The sequence below is a fragment of the Fulmarus glacialis genome, unplaced genomic scaffold (assembly GCF_000690835.1).
Source record: "Fulmarus glacialis isolate BGI_N327 unplaced genomic scaffold, ASM69083v1 scaffold24528, whole genome shotgun sequence".
NCBI lineage: Eukaryota > Metazoa > Chordata > Aves > Procellariiformes > Procellariidae > Fulmarus > Fulmarus glacialis.
The window spans coordinates 54,609-72,590 of record NW_009230484.1 but is presented as its reverse complement, the minus strand read 5'-3'; the positions used below and the strand labels follow the sequence as shown (position 1 = coordinate 72,590).

The 17,982-nt window shown below is 43.0% G+C and overlaps 1 protein-coding gene across 1 annotated transcript in view; it reads left to right on the top strand.

Annotated features, from left to right (window-relative positions):
- The window catches only part of EPHA4 (EPH receptor A4), a gene marked incomplete at its 5' end in the record, with an annotated part of 103,718 nt that overhangs the window by 32,602 nt on the left and 53,134 nt on the right, over window positions 1–17,982 (top strand). The window contains one exon of the mRNA XM_009584250.1: window positions 8,897–9,052. Coding sequence (XP_009582545.1) covers window positions 8,897–9,052 — 156 coding nt within the window. The remainder of the gene's footprint in view (window positions 1–8,896; window positions 9,053–17,982) is intronic.

Below are 17,982 nucleotides of genomic sequence, written 5' to 3'. Positions count from 1 at the left end.
AGAGCAGAGCAGGTTGGGATTTTCATTCCTTGTGGAACATGCTGACTTCTCACTGAGAAAGGGTTTTTGGTGTGGGTTTTTTTTTTGAGTCAGGAATTGTTTTACTCAGACCCTGAATTTTTAGCTTTCTAATCTTTATTTTAGTTTCAATGCAGCAAATATTCTGTCCGGGGGCTGTTTTTCCTTTTACGATGTCTTGATGAGACTTTTCAGCTGACCCTCCTAGCATGGGGCTGGAAGCAGCTTATGCAGGTTGACAGTGCTAATGCAAGATCAGGCACTACCGAACATCAGTAGCAATCATGACGTGGAAAATGTCGAGTTTACTTCTTTCCCCCCCAATACCACAGCTATAGCAAAGATGGGTGTTGCATATGTAGGCTATTATTATTAATTCATAGAAATACGAAAATTTCGAATTTGTATATTTTTGAGAGGTTTTTCTTTTTAGCAGTTGTGATCTATCAGCTGTGCAGCAAAGTTCAGAATAATTCTTAATAGTTTTTAAGAATAAAAGCTAATTTTTCAATTTTTGGGCTTTTCCATGTGTGCCTATTGAACTTATTTAACATATGAATTGTATATGTATTTAATTTTTTCTTTTATGCTTTTGACTGTCTAGTTTCCTTAGAAAAGGGTGACTGATAAAGTAGGTTTCAGCTTTTAAAATGATTGGGTTATCAGCATAATTATACTTCTTTTGTATGAGATAAAAGTTAGTTTGAAAAGTTTCTGTAGAAGACAAGCATAGCATTTCTCTGTGTGAAACCCAGCAGAAGTGATGCTGCTTCAGAGCGGCACTCCAAAAATACAAACTCTGTCCCTACAGAGAGGATTTGGAAGTGTAACGATGCCAGTGGTGCTGTGGGTCTGTGCCCGCGGCATGCAGTCTCCAGGTGCAGGGCTGCATGGTAAAAATGCCTGGCAATTGACTCTGAAGGCTGTATCGAGAAAATGGTACCCGGGCAAACAGGACCTCCTTGGCTGGGATTAGTAGGCCGTTCTGGTTCTTGTATCGTACACCTGGCCGTTTTGTTTGTGCCTGTAGCTCTCTCTTGAACAGATTGCATATCAGATGTCCTGTCCTGTTCTGCTTGTGCCCTTCGCTGAGCTAGCGACTTCTTCATTTCTCCTGTCTTATTTCACTGGACTTCATGTGTATTAAAAAAACCTAAAGCCCTGGACTTCAGGAGAGCAGATTTTGGCTTGTTCAGGAATTTGCTTGTCAGGAGGGCAGTGAAGAAGCCCACATGACCTGGTGGGTTGCGAAGGACAAGCTGCTGAAAGCTCACAACAGCCCATGGCAGCTGCAGAAGGCAAGGCAGGTGTAGCAGAAGGCCAGGGTGGATGGGCAGGGAGCCCCTGGCACAGTTCAGGCACACAAGGGAAGTGCCCAGGAGGGCTGTATAATCTAGCCATTGCCTGAGGATGCAGTGGAGGAGTTAGGAAAGCCAAAGCTTGGCTGGAGTTGGACCTAGTGAGGGATATGAAGGACACCAAGGACACCTGCTTCTGCAGGCACCAAAAGGAAGGCTGAGGAAAATATGGTCCCACCGCTCAGTGGGGCAGGAGACCTAGTGACGAACGACATGGAAAAGGCTGAGGTACTGAATGGTTTTTTGCCTTGGTTTTCATTGTTAAGGTTGGCACCTGGCCTTCCAGGTCCAGCAGAGTCTGTGGAAATGAAGTATTACAGGAGAGGACTGAATTAAGGGGCACTTAAGTGAAGTGGACATATACGAGTCCGTGCGACCTGATGGGATGCGTCCGGGGGTGCAGAGGGATTTGGCTGCTGTCAGTGTACAGCCACTCCCTGCCGTCTTTGACAGGCCATGGCAATCGGTGCCTTGCAGTTAGCAGTGAGCACCTCACCCCTTTCCCTCCTGAGGATTCAAGAAGAGACCTTGGATGGTGATCGTGATTTATTTCCACACCAAAGATCTCTCTAGCTCTTTGCTCCTCACTTTTTTTAACTTCTGAAACTGAAGTAGACGGTTGAATTTCTTGTCTCCTAGGAACCAACAAAATAAAAATCTAGCCACCTGTCAATGAGGTGATCATCACCTCACCATGGATGCACACCAGGCAGGGCACTGTTGGATCGCCAAAGGTTTCTGAGTACTGCTGTGACTATGTACAGCCACTGCCGTGGGATGCTGCCCTCCTCTTCCTCCTCCTGCTGTTTGCAGCTGAGCCTTTCCTGATGGCCAAAAGGGCTGCAACAGTTATCTGCAGAAGAGCCACCATCGTTTGGTCCAGCAGAGCTGGACTGAGTCCAACAGCGGCTGCTGTAGGTGCGTGGGCGGGTGCAGGTGGCTGATGGAGAGTCGCCTCTGTGGTGCTGTGCAGCTGGAGACCACGTGCCTGGTGTCTGTCTTCTAACGTTTAGAATTATTGCATTGGGAAAAATCCAGCCAGATAAGGTCTCCCTTGGAGGATTTTGGCCTTGCAAGGGTCACGCTCAGCGCGGGTTAGGAGGGAACAGCCCCGTGTATGCCTGCGCGGCTGCTGCCTCCGGCAGTGCTAGCCCAGCCTGGGGTGGCCTCGACTCCGGGCAGCCCCCGTGGGATCCTGTGCTCTCCCGGGGCTGGGCGCCTGCCGCCCCTCTCCTTTCACCGCGCTGGGTGCCTGGGGGACGGAGGAAGGTGAGCCTCCTGGCAGCTGGGTGAAGCCGCCTGGTGCGCAGGCTGGGCTTGTCTGGGCAGTGGGGGAGAGGGGCCGCACTCTGCTTGCAGCCGGCTCTGGGAGGGACGTGGGTGCGAGGTGAGCAGCGGCAGCAGGGTCGCAGCACCCGCAGTGACTGGCTGCCAGACCTCCGCTCCCCGCTGAGTAGGAACTGTCAGAGAAGCCCGGTGCAGCCCAGGAGAGGAGCATGCCTGTGGGCTGTCTGGGGCGGCTGTGCTTTCCTCCGCTCCTGCCAGGGCTGCGGCTCTCCTGTCATCGCGGGGTCAGTCCCTGGCGTTTAAAAAAAAAAAACAAACCACAGCGCAAGCTGCAGACTTGTAGCCAAGGTTGCTACACTGGGGAAAAAACAACCAAAGATGTGGGTTTTTTTAAGGTTGTTCAGATTGGCTATGTGAAAAGCTCCTCCACTCAGTTTATGCTGTGGCTTTGTGCAGGAGGTCTGTGTGTGCCTGCAAGTGTACCTGTGAGCACAGTTTCAGTGGCTTAAACAGCGTTTGGATTTTGCATCATAGTACATTTGTGCTCCAAGGTCCCTTTATTTCTGTTTTGAACTTTCCAGGTTCGTACCTAATCATGGAGTAAAAGTGCTCTGAAGTCAAGCAGTCTAGGCTCTTTCCTTAGTGGGATTGTGTTTGTGTTTCCTCGTGTCATTCATGCAACAGAAATACACGCTTAGTGTGTAGAAATAGTGGTTTTCTCATCAGAGATACAAGTTAAAGATAGGGAACTCGTTTTAATTTGTAGCGAACATACAGTCATTATTAACAGGAGGCAAAGATCTTACAATGTGAACATCAAAGGAATCTGACATTATTTGGAAACAGCATTGGTATATTGCATCAAATTCTACAACTTGACTTTTAAGAAAGGCTCAAGAGAAAGCGTTTTCTTTTTTTTTTTTTTTTTCCCTTGGCTTCTAAGGATCTTTATTTATCACCCTCAGGGGCATTACAGTGAGTAATTAGATTGGACCAGGAGAACGACTTAATTTTACAAGAAGCTCATTAATTCATCCTATTTAAAATCTTCTCATTTCACCCAAAACCCAATTATGCTTGTAGTGGCAATGATCTGGAAAGGCATTGTCTCGCAGGTATTAGGGGGGCCACTGGGACTCCTGTGGTATTCATGTCGGGGAGACAAGGGTGACTCCCTTTCTTTGACTTTTAGGTCAAAAGAACTAGTCGCTGGGACAGCTTGACAATTAGAAAACCCTTATGAGCATTTGGAAGTAAAACAGCTGTACAATAACGGAGGGGTTCATGGTGCGGGGCAGAAAGCTCATCAAAAGAGACTATCCAAACAATTGAGTTCTATAATTAACACACAAAAATCTGTTCAGAAATGATAATAACAGTAAAAGAAAGCTGAGAAGATGCTGCCTGCTTATGTGGCAGATGTGGTTTTGTTACAATCCGAGAGAGAAAATCCATACTCTTAAAGAATAAGAACATTAGAGGGGAAAAATAAAAGTAACTTTTTGTTCCTAAGGGTGCAGTTAAAACATGAGCTTAAAATATTTCCAGACAGGGAAGAGCTGTAGAAGAAGTAACCAGTGATGAAAGACATGAAATATGCTATTAAAGTTCTTTTTCAAGTCTTCAAACACAAATTTCTTTTCCTACTAAAATTTATAAGCCTGACACTGAAATATCGTTTCTTAAATTATTTGCTTTGTCCTTCATTTCACCAAGAATATTATTTTAGGGTTTTTCATTAAAGTTGGCTACAGTCATTGACTTAAAAAATGTTTCCCCTCTTCTGTTCTGTTGCATCTCAAGGAATTTTGAAATTTTTGTGACTATGTAGCTGATACATTTTTCTGCTTCAAAAAATGGAAAGTATTAAATGCATTGTTTCTGAAATTTCAGCTACAAGTTTTTAGCTATATTATTCACTTGCCTGTGATAATAAATGTTCTTAGTGGTGTGCTGGTCCCTTTTGGGAAGAAGGGGTCCAGTGGGAGCGTGGTCTGTGTTTGGTTGCTGAGCCTGTCCTGGTTGAGGGCCCTTTCCTTGCAGAACTCATTTGGAGATTGCAGCCTTTAGCATAGTGATTTATAGGGTGATGGCTCTGCGGTCCAGCGTTCCTGTGCCTCTTCAGCAGAGGCCGAGGCAGCAGGTAGAAACTGCTTCTTCTGGCGTTGGTCCGTGGTTGCGGCAGGAGCTCCTGCCCGGTGGCCGTCAGTGCAGGGCTGGCTCGCTGGGACCTTTCCTGTCCCGTCTTCTGCTCAGAGCTCAGCCAGCTCCACCTGGCTCGGGGGCCTCTTCCCTCCCCGGTTCAGAGTCCCACTTAGCCTTCTCGTGGGTGAAGAGCAGAGCGCTGTCTCCACGGCACTACCAAAGCCTCAAACTGGAGCTCGCGGAGATTTTTTTAAGATATGCACTGCATTTTTAATGATTTAGGAACTTGTCAACAAAGAGATTGGCATAGTTTCTTTATCCAAGCCTTTGCAAGACATTACACTCTTTTTTTTTAAATTATTTTTTAAAGAACTATAAAGCACGTCAAGCCTTTTCCAAACTATGATGTAAAGATTCATTGCCATTTCAACAAGGACAAAGGAACAATTTAAGAGCAAGCACTGCGGGATTTTTTTAACAATTTTAAATTTGCAAAAGTAATTTTTTTAAAGATTTTTTTTTTTCCCCCAAAATCAGAAAAAAGTATAGCTTATTTAAAAATAGTTAAAAATGGCTTAATACATATATTTTGTTGTAGCTGTGACTAAAAAGAATGTGACTAGAACCCCATCCACTATAAGTTGAGTTTTTAAATTCTGAAATCGCTGGCTGAAATTTTCTGATAGAAGGTTCAGAATTTGGAGAGACCAAGCAAGCAGACTTTCCAGCGCACACAAGCATTCTTTTTTGTTTGTTTGTTTTTGGGGTTTTTTTTTTTTGAGAAAGCCATAAGAGTCTGAAACCCAGGTTTTAATGAGAAAATAGAGTTTGAAAAACAGCTAGAGAAAATTTACATCCAGACTTGACTGAAGTTCCACAATTCTTCAGAGCAGTTTTTGCAGTTTTAACATGTATCAGTCTGGTAAATTTTTTAAAAAAAGGCATGTAGAGATGACCGGCAACGTTTGACAAATGCTGTCTCACTTTAAGAGAAATATAAATTAAAAAGAACTCAAAGTTATCAACATAATTATTCTATTATTTCAAGCTGATGTCCATTTAAAATCAATGTGATTTGTTCTGAGAAAAAACTTTTTCATACTGAAAATATTTTTGTTAGAGAATTTTCCTTGGATCTAGTGCAGATGATTGTAACCTTGTTATGTTTGTGGGTGATCTGAATGCAAGAAAAGATTTTTCTTTTTTTTTTTTCTTAAAAAAAAACCTAACTGAAAGAACTAATTAAGGCAAAGCTAGGGAATTGAATTCAAAGTTTGCATTGCACATGTGAACTAATCTTTTTACAATGGTATCTTTCGAAAGCTGTGTAAGAACGCCATTCATGCCAGGTCTCACCCAGCAAATCCTTCCTAGAAAAGCAGCCGCATGAAGATTTGTCATGAGCAAGCAATAAAGACTTTCAGGGAACAGGTTCTGTACAGGCTTCTTGTTTGCCTACTAAATCATTAACCTTCAAAAAAAGCCCATCCGTAGCCTTAACAGGAGCTGGTTGTAATAGGTGTGTCAGCAGTACTTCATGCTAAGAACAGCTTTTACAGGATTAGATTTGAGTTTTTTTAAGTGACGGTACCATGGAGCTCTTAGGGGTAAAGAACTACTGGTTTAATGCAACACAATCTCTAATGTCCTTTTATGCCACGTGCTGAAACGTGGTAAATCTCTGAGCACACTAAAATGAAGAAAACTAACTGTTCAGGAGTAGGTGATTTTTGAAGCAAAATGGCTGTGTGTGCTTTTGGAGCAGCCACTGCATTTGGAGAGCTTTCTTCAGGTCTTGAAATATTAATGATCTTGGCTTAATATAGTAGAAAACAAAATACAGTGCATGAAATGGGAGAAAAAAAAAATCTTTGAATTACAGACTGTTGACCTTGCAGTACCCACTGTATCCTTCTATTCCCTTTTAAACCACTGAGTCTGAAAAGACAGTGAGGAGGAGGAATGGTTGCAAAAATCTTTACCTGTGACATTTTCCTGCCTTTCCAACCGCATGTTATAGCCCAAGCAGGATCTTCAGCCTTGTACTAGGTTGTTTATCTTCGAAGTATTTTAATACTAGGAAGATGCAAAAGACAGCTCTTCTTTTGTGAACTATGATGTTCATATTAACAGTAATGTTAGAGTTTACATGTTTTATTTTAACAACCCTGAATAACAGAGAGAATTTTGTGGATAAGAGCAGTCAGCCTGGTCTCCTCTTGTATTCTGTTTTTCCATGCCTTATCTTTATACATGGCAGCAAGATTCCTCCTGTCAGTGTCTGTCCTGGTCATATACAGGCTTAGGTGTATTTCTGATCTGAGCTGTGACAGTGAAAACCGGGAATCATATCTCAGATCAGAATCTGCCACTGGACTGCCGCTGGTGTTAAACCAGGCACAAGAGGACATGTAGTGATAGTACAACTCGCTCACCAGATACTGCAAATCACATCAAAAAATGAAAGGTAATCTTTCATGTTGGGTTTTTTTAATTCCCTCCCCCCCCTCGGCAATTCGCATTACAAGCAGAATAAGTTATTTCACACGAGTTGCCTTTGTGTACTGCGACTGCCTGGCTGATAGGCCGTACCCAGTGGGTTTGTACTTGTGCTCGGGGACTAATTGTCTCTGATGTGGGGAGGCTGGGTTTGACCCCCATGATTCTTCCTGCCAAAGCTGTGGTTTCTGATTTTAATCGAAACCCCAAGGCCGTTTGAAGCATGGCCAAAAAGCACCCTGCAAGTTGAACCTTATCTAATAACGTGATGCATGTAAACTCTGGAACCATAAATCTTGGTCACTTGAGCAATGTGTTTTTATGAGATCCTCTGGTCCAGTGACAGCCCCAGCGAGCGACAGCGGACTGATCTCCCAGCGCTCTTACAGACGGTGCACAGCACATCGTAAAGTTAGGGCTCATTAAGGAAATTCCATAAATGGCTTTGGTTAATAAGAATGAAGTAACTTGCTGTTTTATAAATGCGTTACTAAGATTCCTCTCCATTTCCCATTGGAGGGCTTCATAAGAGAAAGAGGGAAAGAACGAGGGGGACTAAGGGATGGGTAAATGAGAAAGAGCGAGTCCCGGCTGTGCGGGGGGCTGCGCCCTGTGTTCTGGAGCCTGCACATAGCAGGGGAACCCTAAAGGTAGCGTAGGTGATAAATTATGACATGTGAGAGTGAGTCACGTGGTAAATACTGGGAACAACCTTTCCTTTTTATGCGTTTGCGTGCCTGGGTATTTTCTCTGTTCTCCATAGCGCTGAAAGCCAGTGGTGATGGTGGGCTTTTATCCCTAGCCAAGGGAGAAATTTCTAGGATGACATACTTGTTAGCCACTACTAAAATGTGTTATTAATGATGCTAATGAGTTTTTTCCAAGTGATGTAAAAGTAGCCATCCGTGTAAGCATTGCATTTATGAAGATGATGTCACCGAAAGCTTGCCAACTGCGTGCGGGACCTGGTGGCTGTGGTGCAGTCACTGCTATGCCCTGGCTTTGAGGAGGGGAGAGCATTGCTGATTTCCTCCCTTGGGGAGAAAGAGCCAAATGAATTCTGCCTTGCCAGGAGGGAGACGTGCCATTTCCGGGCATGTTAGGCTGAGGGCCTCGCTGCCAATCCCAGTGGGTTCCTGTCCCACTCCCTCTTAAAAATTGGCAGTGTCTGACTGTCAGCTGCCATTCCTTAAGTGGTCATAGAATAAACCAATTGCACCCCTTTTGTTGTGCTCTGTGTGTGTGTGTGAATGCAGGTGGACATTGGTTAAGCACCATGCAACTCCACAGTAAGCACAAAGAGGCAGATGATTTTCTGGCAGTGTCAATAGAAGAGTATAATTTTTTTTTTTTTTTTACCATCTCCAAGCCAGCTTTTAAAATGACTCTTGTTGGAATTAAAAATCAGTATCCCCTGACATAGGATTACTCATTAAGAGTACGATGATTGTTAATTCTTCACCTGGGGCTAAGAGGACATCATTAGATCTCTTTGAAACGTCTCCTGCCTTGATTTTGAATAAGTAAGCCAGCAATTTATGATCACGGCCTGGGCAAGTAACACTCTCCCTTCCTGTTCCTCCATCTAGCTTGCAAAATCGGATACTACAAGGCTCTCTCGACAGATGTTGCGTGTGCCAAATGCCCGCCTCACAGCTACTCCATCTGGGAAGGCTCTACCTCCTGCACCTGCGATCGGGGCTTTTTCCGAGCTGAAAATGATGCTGCCTCCATGCCCTGCACTCGTAAGTTGGTCTTTGAACAGTCTCTCCCCTTTTATCATCCATTTCTTCTCCTGTCTTTCTTTCACTCTATATGTAGGAAATACTGCTTGGAGATCTGTGTCCCTAAGAAGTGTCCTGCTTCTGAGAGCAGCATTCGGTAGCTTTTACAGCCCTTTGCAGATGCAGTTTGCGTTTCGGATCCCACTTCTGGGACAGGAAGCGTTAGTTCTCAGCCCTGAATTCCTAAGAGTGACATGGTTGCACTGGCCCTTAAGAGGGAGTGCAAAATAAATAAATCAGGAGACTGAGAGGAGACAAAGCCGCAAAAGAGGAGTGACTTGCACACCTCAGAGTGGGAAATAAAATACAGGTCTAAGTTCCAGTCTGAGGACCTGTCTCCAGTAGATCACATCACCTTTCATCTCTTTAAATATTGATATTTGTAGAAATTGTGAAAGCTTTTCTCATAATTGTATGAGCTAGGGTAAATAGGTAATATTTGTAATCTCCTTATATGTCTAATTTGCTCAAAATATAGCTAGGGACCCTTAGGAACATAAAAGTATTCCTCTGAAAAGGAGTGGTAATAATAAATCTTAAACCTCAGTGAAACAAACACCCAAAGTATGGTTTATTTCATCCTTTGTAGATCAATACGTCATGTACAGCAAATGGAATCTGCTTTAGTTCCACCAAAATGCCTTCAGCGGGGAGAACAAGAGGCATAGTGCACTGAGCACACACACGGGGTTGCTGGAACAACTCCTTGTCTTACGTGTTGGTTCATGGCTCGTGCAGCCGAAGACCTGGGATTCCAGGCATGCCCTGGTAAATCATGATCATCTAGTTCTTCGGTTTTCACTTCCATAAGAGCAGAGCAGTTTGAAACAATAAGTGAAAGGGCTGTATTTTACCAGGGGATATCCACGTGTGGCTTTCCCTGAAAGCGATTGGAAATGCTTCTAGATTTTTGGAGTTCAGTTGTGTATTTATGTACAGAGTGTGTGTGTGTCTGTGAGTCAGGGAAGGCTGAGATCCTTCTTTTGTAACATTTTAATATATTCCAAATTCATTTTGGAGAGATGACTCACATTTATTGAAATCTTAATTTCTCCCTTACAAGGCAGAAACAAAGTATGTCCATAACTAAGCCAGCATTCATGCCTTCCCCACACCCCCTTGATTCCAGCTCTTCTTTAGTGATCTCCTCCTTTTCAGCTGTGAGTTTTGCTGGGTGGTGGTTAAGCAGGTCTGGGCATAGCCAGGAGCAGCTGCTTTTGCTTAGTAGGAAAGTAGAGAGGTCTGTATATCCCTTGCCAAATGTTGACTGGGGGTGGAGGTCTAACTGTATTGTGAAACCTTGCTGAAGTGGGTAGGAACTTGCTTTTTATAATATAATTTACACTAGGAGATATAAGGCTTGACCATTTTGATAGGAAAAATGTCTTTTTGCAACAATAAAACTATTGTTCGGAAGGTACACCCTAAATAACATTATACCAGTAGAAGTTTCTCATAAAGGCCTGGTCCTAGTGAGTGATATTGTGACCAAATTGAAATCAAATTAGTAATCAACCGGTTGAATTTAAATAGGCATGTGCAGTGAGTGAAGTATGAGGAGAGACAAAACATTTCCAGATGGGGGAATTATGAGCAAATGATATGTATGTTTGCTTGTATTGCAAAATGTACCCCTGCAAGCTTAGCCCTTTTTTGTCAAGTCTTGAGCCTACTTCTGGCACCCTTCCCCATTCCCGTCTTCGGAGGTCAGTCAAAGGTGAAGTCCCTGATCTTGGTCTTTTACCCTGAAAATATGAAGAGGGAAGAAGAGAAGGCACAGGCCATGGTGCTGGCCTCAGTCTTCATCTCTGCAGCAGTCTAGGAGGAGTCGGCATGCAGAGACAAGCAACACCACAATCCCACGGACACCTGGTCTTGGAAAACAGGCCTGTCTCTGGAGGTCCCATTTCATAGCTTTGAATTTTCCTGTAGCTTAAGGGCTTCTTTTTCTGTGATCCAAGGTGAAGGAAGACACAGAGGTTATTTCTGAGCCAGTTCGTGGGGCAGCTTTGCTCCCCACCCAGCGCTGCGCTTGCTAATAGCCCCTCTCTGAGGTCTGCCTTAGCAGTGTTTGAACATTGCTGTGATGGTGGTACCTGCATAGGCACAAAATGCAGCCCTGTGCGCGTGGTGCACCTCTGCGCTGCGCAAGGAGCGGGGTGCAAGGGGGGGCTGTTCATTTGCCGTGCTCCCCACACCGAAGTAGCCTTCTGCCCACGCGCTTGAGGCAAGTGACAGAAGGCATTTCAAGGGCCTCTGCTGAAGGAAGTCCCTCCGGAAGAAGCTCCCCGTTTGTCTGCCTTTCCTGACAAGATGTGGAGACAGAAGGGAGCGTAAACATCAAAGGTTCTTTCAGACGGATTCAGACTCTAATCAGTTCTTACCAGTTGGTTAAACCAGGTGACAAACCCAATTCCCTTGTGCTGACAGCCATAATAATCAGGCACCTTCTTTGTTCATTATGCTCTCTTTAACCCTGGTATTCTCATTCAGCCCTGCATTTAGTAATCACTCAGTGTGACGGCGCACTAATGAAGAAATAAAACACAGTATCTGAGATCCATTCTTCTAGCAAAAAGATAGACTCTGCTCCACTGGCTTGTAAAATCAGGTTTCTGTTCACTTGGAGAACTGTTAGATCAGGTGAATAAAAGTAACATTGGGTAATTTGGAGAGAACACCTGGAATGGACTGCGGATTGATCCTTTCTGTATTATTTCTAAACACTTTTTAAGATTAAGAACTTCAGCCTTCTTAGGATGTGTTTTTGTAAAGCTTTGACCCTTGGCTATTGATTTCCTTTAGTAATAAACTGTCTGGCCTCGTCACTTATCTCGCCTTCTAGGTTGGGGGAGGAAGACCGTTATGACTTTCCATTAGCCTGATTGTGCTAGAGGGTGAAAGGGAATTGGAGAATTCCCCTTCCTTTTTCTTTCTCGCAATTCCCATGGTGAGTAATAAAAGCAACACCTACTTCCTGATGCGCTGGTCAGCAGAGGTGCTCCAGAGTTTTCTCATTCTGCAACGCCACTCTCTGACATCTCAATCCAATGTTGAGTTGTAAAAACTGTGCCTAACATTCAGGTAAGCCAGGCATCCAATCTAAACAGATAACTTAAACTCTAGTTTTAGTATTCTGCTCTATTTCAGCTCTGCTACAGTGATAAGTTATGTCTGTTTTAAATCTCGTATAAGTAAGAGCAGAATGTGGAGGGACGTGAGCGTAGGAGATGGTGGAGTGGGCTGTCTCGGAAGGCCAGGCGTAGACACCCTGACGTACCTGTGTTTACTGATGCATCTTTTCACTCAAGCTTCCCTCATGGGGATATCATCAATGTGTCTGTCACCACTGAGGAGCAGAGCTGCCCTGGATCTGCTGCTTTGACCTAACTCAGGAATTTAGACTTTCAACTCTGAAGCACAGTGGGCTTTGTCAGCTGTGTGCTTGGGCATGGAGATGGTATGATTGACCTGTAATACACTTGAGCACAAACTGTGGAAAATATGGACACCTTTCCCTTTTGGAAGCATCGCAAAAATAATGTTAAGGCAACCGTTCAGACTTTCATTATATTTCAGTACTTGCTGAGAGGATGGGTCTTTCATAAGGTTAGCAATCTAATGGAGAATAAATTGCCTTACCAACACACAAATCCATGAGGCTGGAAAACAATCAGTCTCAGCCATGGTCCTCATCCCTGAATTTCCTTCTCCGTAAGGAGATACTCTGTGAATTGCAGCCTGGCGCAGGCAGGTGCAGTTCCCACCCAAGTTAATGGGCATTGGTCCTGCATCCCCACCGTTAATGAGTTGGGTTCTCTAACTGTTTCTTAACAAACAATACTCACATTATGAGTGAGTACAGGACGGTTTTGTATTGTTTATATTGTCTGTTCGATTCAGATTATTAATGATTTTTAATTGGGTGCCTTTACAAAAGAGAGATTACCAGCATAGACTGTCCAGCTTGAAATCTGTCTCAGTAAATGACCCTGAATAATTTAGTCAGTTGTGCCACCCAAACAGTGACTGATTGATTGATATTTTGGCGTGGCCTGAAATATTTCTAAAACGGTTGCATTTAAGACAGTTTGTACGGACAAACCTTAGAGATAATGAGAGCAAATTTAGTGAGATGCAAGAGAAAAGTGCCTGCTTTGAAAGGGCTTTCTCCAGTTTAGGTTATCAAGAAATCGAAGAGCCTGACTTCAAACAGCAAACGTCACTTACTTGTCTTTACATTCGCCTCTTCTAATTGAATTTAGTGCACTGCTGTATTTCCTCCAGAAAGTATATTGTTTTTAAATTACCATTTCAGTGCTATTACTCAAGGCTCCTGCTTCTAATGCTTTCTGACAGTTATCAGCATAATGAACCATAATGAAATGATGAGCAATCTACAGTGGAAACTCAATGTGGATTCCACTAGAGCTGTGTGACTATGTTGTTAAAATTTGAATGCACATTAAAATAACACTGTCCTTATTTGTTTCCAAGGTCAAGGCTTTAAAAAAGGTCTGAAGAGTCTAAACACTTCAATTTTGTAAATGTTACAGTCTAATATACGCCTTTAGCGCAATCTTGTGTTGCATTTAATATATCTCAGAGATAAATATTTGACCTGCATTTTCAAAAAAGAGTGAATTTACCTACCTAATAACTGTGCTTGCAAATGGGTAATTACACAGGAGCTGATTATTTGAGTATATGTTTATTATGATTGCTTAGACTTCCAAATAAACAAATGTGCTCTTTTTCCTTCGACTTAACTTGTGCCTCTTCTAAATTTCCAGACAGACGCTGATTATCACTGTTCTAGCTTTTAGAAGAATAAGAAAGTAGGGTACAACACGCGGTCATGCTGGCTAGTATGTTGTAGGTAGCTTTGCATTGGCTTTGCCATGCTTCCTTCCCAGGGTTTGCATACTTGTTCTGGCACTACTTCAGTCTAACCTCTGCTGTTGGAGCCCGTTCTCTATAATATGAAGTATATGCCAATACAGCCTCTGATCTTCAGAAGTTAAATTTATGACATAATAATTCTTCCACGTCTTTCTAGATGTCCGTACCTTAAGTAAATTACTTTGCTCTTAAAACATCATATAATGTTGTTCATTATGTAAACAGTACGTCAAAATGCCTTTTAAGGTGCAGTATGGCAGTTGCAAGAGCAGAGGGAACAGCGGGTGGGCAGTATGGAGAGAATGATTTTTCTTCTCCATATAGGCTGGGAAAAGAGACCGTCAATCGTGGTCAGACCAAGAGAAAGGCTTTGTGAGTGATGGCAATCTCAAAGGAGAAGGCTGTCTCCCCTCGTCTGTGGTGACGGGCTGAAGGAATTGAGAAAACGTTGAATAAGAAGGGGAGTGGTTATGGCTTGAAGAGAAGAGACGGGAATAATTTGACAATGCGTGTTTATAATCAGTAGACTTAAAATCATCACTCCTTTAAATACAGCAACTGTTTATTAGCTGTCTTCTGATTTTCTGGCTGGAGCCTTAAATTAACAGAGACATTTACTCAGTTAAGTGGGGGCTTTGATTTGGTTAGTCAGGACCCAGTTCTGTAGAGTTGTTGACGTAAATTAGAGGGCTAACAGAATAAGAAATTCAGCAGTTGGGCCAATGACAGAACATCTTATTTTTCTGGTTGGATTTCTTTCCTGTCAGACTGTCAGATAACTTTCTGGTTTCCGCAGTGGAATTCTTCTTTTTATCTTGAAAGATTGATTGAGCACAGGTGGTATTATCTGCAGCACAGCGTATTAGAGTAAATGCGATAACGTGTCTTAGCATACATGGCAATGCAAAATGTTCTTATATGGCAGTCTTTGGAAGATAAACCCAGAGCCCACAGGGGTGGCACCTGCAAGCATCAGTTTTCCCACACCTCTGCCAGTGGTAACTGGACCGCTTTGCTTAACTCCCTTAGCCTGGAGAGAAGAGGAAATATCGGTTGGATTATTCTTCACGTGAAAGGAACAAAGCCAATTGTGAAGATGGTAACCAGGGTTCTTTTGGCAGGTCAATAGGAAATCGTACATGCCAGTAAAATGGGCATTTTATCATTGGCGCTGGTCCAAGATCCCTAGCTTGGCAGAATTCCCACTGAAGTCAAAGGAGTCTTGCCCAAGTAAATAAATTAAGAATTGTTTACCAAATCAGTTGCCTTATTAAAACCCAGTTGTAATGCTAACCATGCACAGAAAGGAGAAGGGGGCTGGAAATAGAGCAGATGACTGATATTTCAAGTGGCTGCCACATCTTGCGGACTGTTGACTTTGGTCTCACCAGTTGTAAAAACACAGAATCTATAATGATAAATGGTCAGGAATAGCCAGGCAGACAAGAAGCGAGGGTTGTCCGAACTGTCAGTGCTTGTGTAAATTAGCCCACAGCAACAGGAGACTTGTCCACAACTGCTGAAAGAAGCAATTAGTGGCAGCAACATATACAACTGTCACAGGAAAGTGTGGGCTTTATTTCTGAGCCTAAACTTACACGGCCCAGATGTTTACTCTGCGTTATAACTTGTCTTTCAGATGGTTAAAGATCAACAACAAAGGCTTATCGAAGGGCTTCACAGTTCACATGCTGACACATTATTGACAGCTCTACAGTTGTACATGTTTAATGAAGCTTTATGAGATGGAAAGGGAGGCCAAGGTGCTTCTTCTTGATGGCTGTGCCTGGCACCGCTTTGCCAGACATTTTAGTGAGGGAACTTAAAGAGTTTAAAGACATTGATTATTTAATAATTACTTTCTTTGCATCCACTCTGAAAATAGTAAACTCTCTATTTCACGCTCAGCCCTGCCTCCAGGGAGATGAATTTTAGGATCATGATCAAGTTAAAGAGTATTGATTAGAATTGTTAAAGGCTATCCGTACCATAATGGCATCGCGAGGCCTTATTGAGAGAGTAGCAGTATGGTCACGTTGGCAAGGCTGACTAAAACCTTAGCAGAGTAATACTGCCTCTTAGTGCTTGAGCTAGCCCCTTCAAAGGTACTTCCAGTGACATTTCATTGCTCTCTGTAGATATTCTCCAAAGATCTTTGGAGTTGTTCATTGTATGGATCTTTTCTTTTTTACACCTCTTTATTTGTTCTCTTTATTCTTGCTGTGTTGTACACAAAAGCTGGCTTTCAGGTCTTGTATAGCAGAAGATGTGCTAAACTTTTCACAGCTTCTGATAGTGCGTTTCTAGTTAGGTTTTCTTGCTGTTAGACAGTTGGATGCTTACTCCCAGGTGCCTGCTGCTCCTGTAACTTATCAAAGACTTAACTGCTCCTCTGTAGTATAGCCAAGGCCAAGTTGCCGATTCAAAACAGGCCAGTTCATACGAGGCTTCTTTTAAATGACGGTGAGTCATAGCAACCTTCCCTGTTGTATGAATCTTGTTTATTATGTAGCAAATTAGCTCAAGATTTCTGAATACCCTGAGTTCCCTTTGAAATCACCAGAGATGAAGAGGGTCAGTGTCTCTGGAGCAAGCTCATGAAGAGGATCCTTTTGTCAGTCCTGGTCCAAAGCCCATTGAAGACTGCTGGTCTGCCTGATTGACTTCGATTAACAAACACCCATAGTTGGCACTCTGCTGCATTTAACAATATGTTTGTAGGGTTTTCTCAGTTTGAGGGTGAAGTTAGAAAGCTTCAAACTGCAGCAGGATATCGTATTATTTTTACTGTTTGTTAGAACAATTTTTAATCCTTATCAAGCTAAGGTCTACTTTTTCTGCCTCAAAAAAGAGAGGTGATATTTTCCTCAAGGAGAGTGCGGGAATGGTTAAAGAAGATTAAAGTCTTTTCTATATGCTTGAGGTTTTCTGATGTCTGGTGGGAATTGCCAATGAAGCTTCCTTCCGATTTCACACTGTCAGGCGAACGCAGACTGAATGCAGGGTGACAACCCACTTGAAAATAATTATCCATTGCCCTGGCTGCAGAGACATCCGTTACCTGATAGAGAAATGTGCTTTCACACACGTGCACACGCAGACTGAGTAAATTATTTTTTTAATCGTTTTCTCCTTCCAGGGCTCAAAAGCCTCATCCTGCTTGTTACTTAGCCACATACGTATCTTTTGAAAGCCTCTTTCTTTTAAAGGAGGGTACATTTTAAATGCACTGATCTGGTGACTGACAGGATGCTCATAACGAAGGCTTGCCTTCTTGAGGGTATATATTTGAAATATCTCCATTAGCACTTCTATGGAGAGTGTGGGTTTCAGCTTGCGTTTTTAACAGGTCTCCTCCCACAGATAGATCTTTCAAGGTAATAAATATTAACCATACCATAGGTTAGTAGTAAACAGATGTGTTTACAGTCTAAATACTGATAATATCAGTTTAGTCCTTAATAGGTAATGTTGCTGCCAAAATAATCCACTACCACTGTTAATGGCTGAGGACTAAGCTGGCACAAAAAAAGGAGCTCCTGGTAAGGAGCCCTCTGCTAGGGGACACGCTAAGACAGAGGAGTGTGAGCATTCGGCTGTTCGTGGCAAGAGAGTGCTTTATTTTGGGTGCCATCAGAGTGGGTTTCTCGTAAGTGCTAAATTCACTTTAAAGGCATTAAGTGTCAGAACCCTGTGCTGAAGTGCTTTTTGGTTTGTTTTGTGATGTTTTTGATTTTCAACCTAAGAAAATAGTATATAATGGTTACTCGGGTCTGATAAAATTGGCCAAACTGAAGCCCAGAACTTTATCTTCAGTGCTTTGTTCACAGGACCACTGAGAAAAGGAAGAAGAATTTTTTTACTCACCTATAGCTTTGGTGAACAAAAGCTGTTTGCCCAAAATTTGGAGATGCTAGTTGTCTAAAAGTGGGGTTCTGGCATCCTATCAACCTGGGGCAGCAGAGAACCAAGCTGCAAGGTCCTTGTTA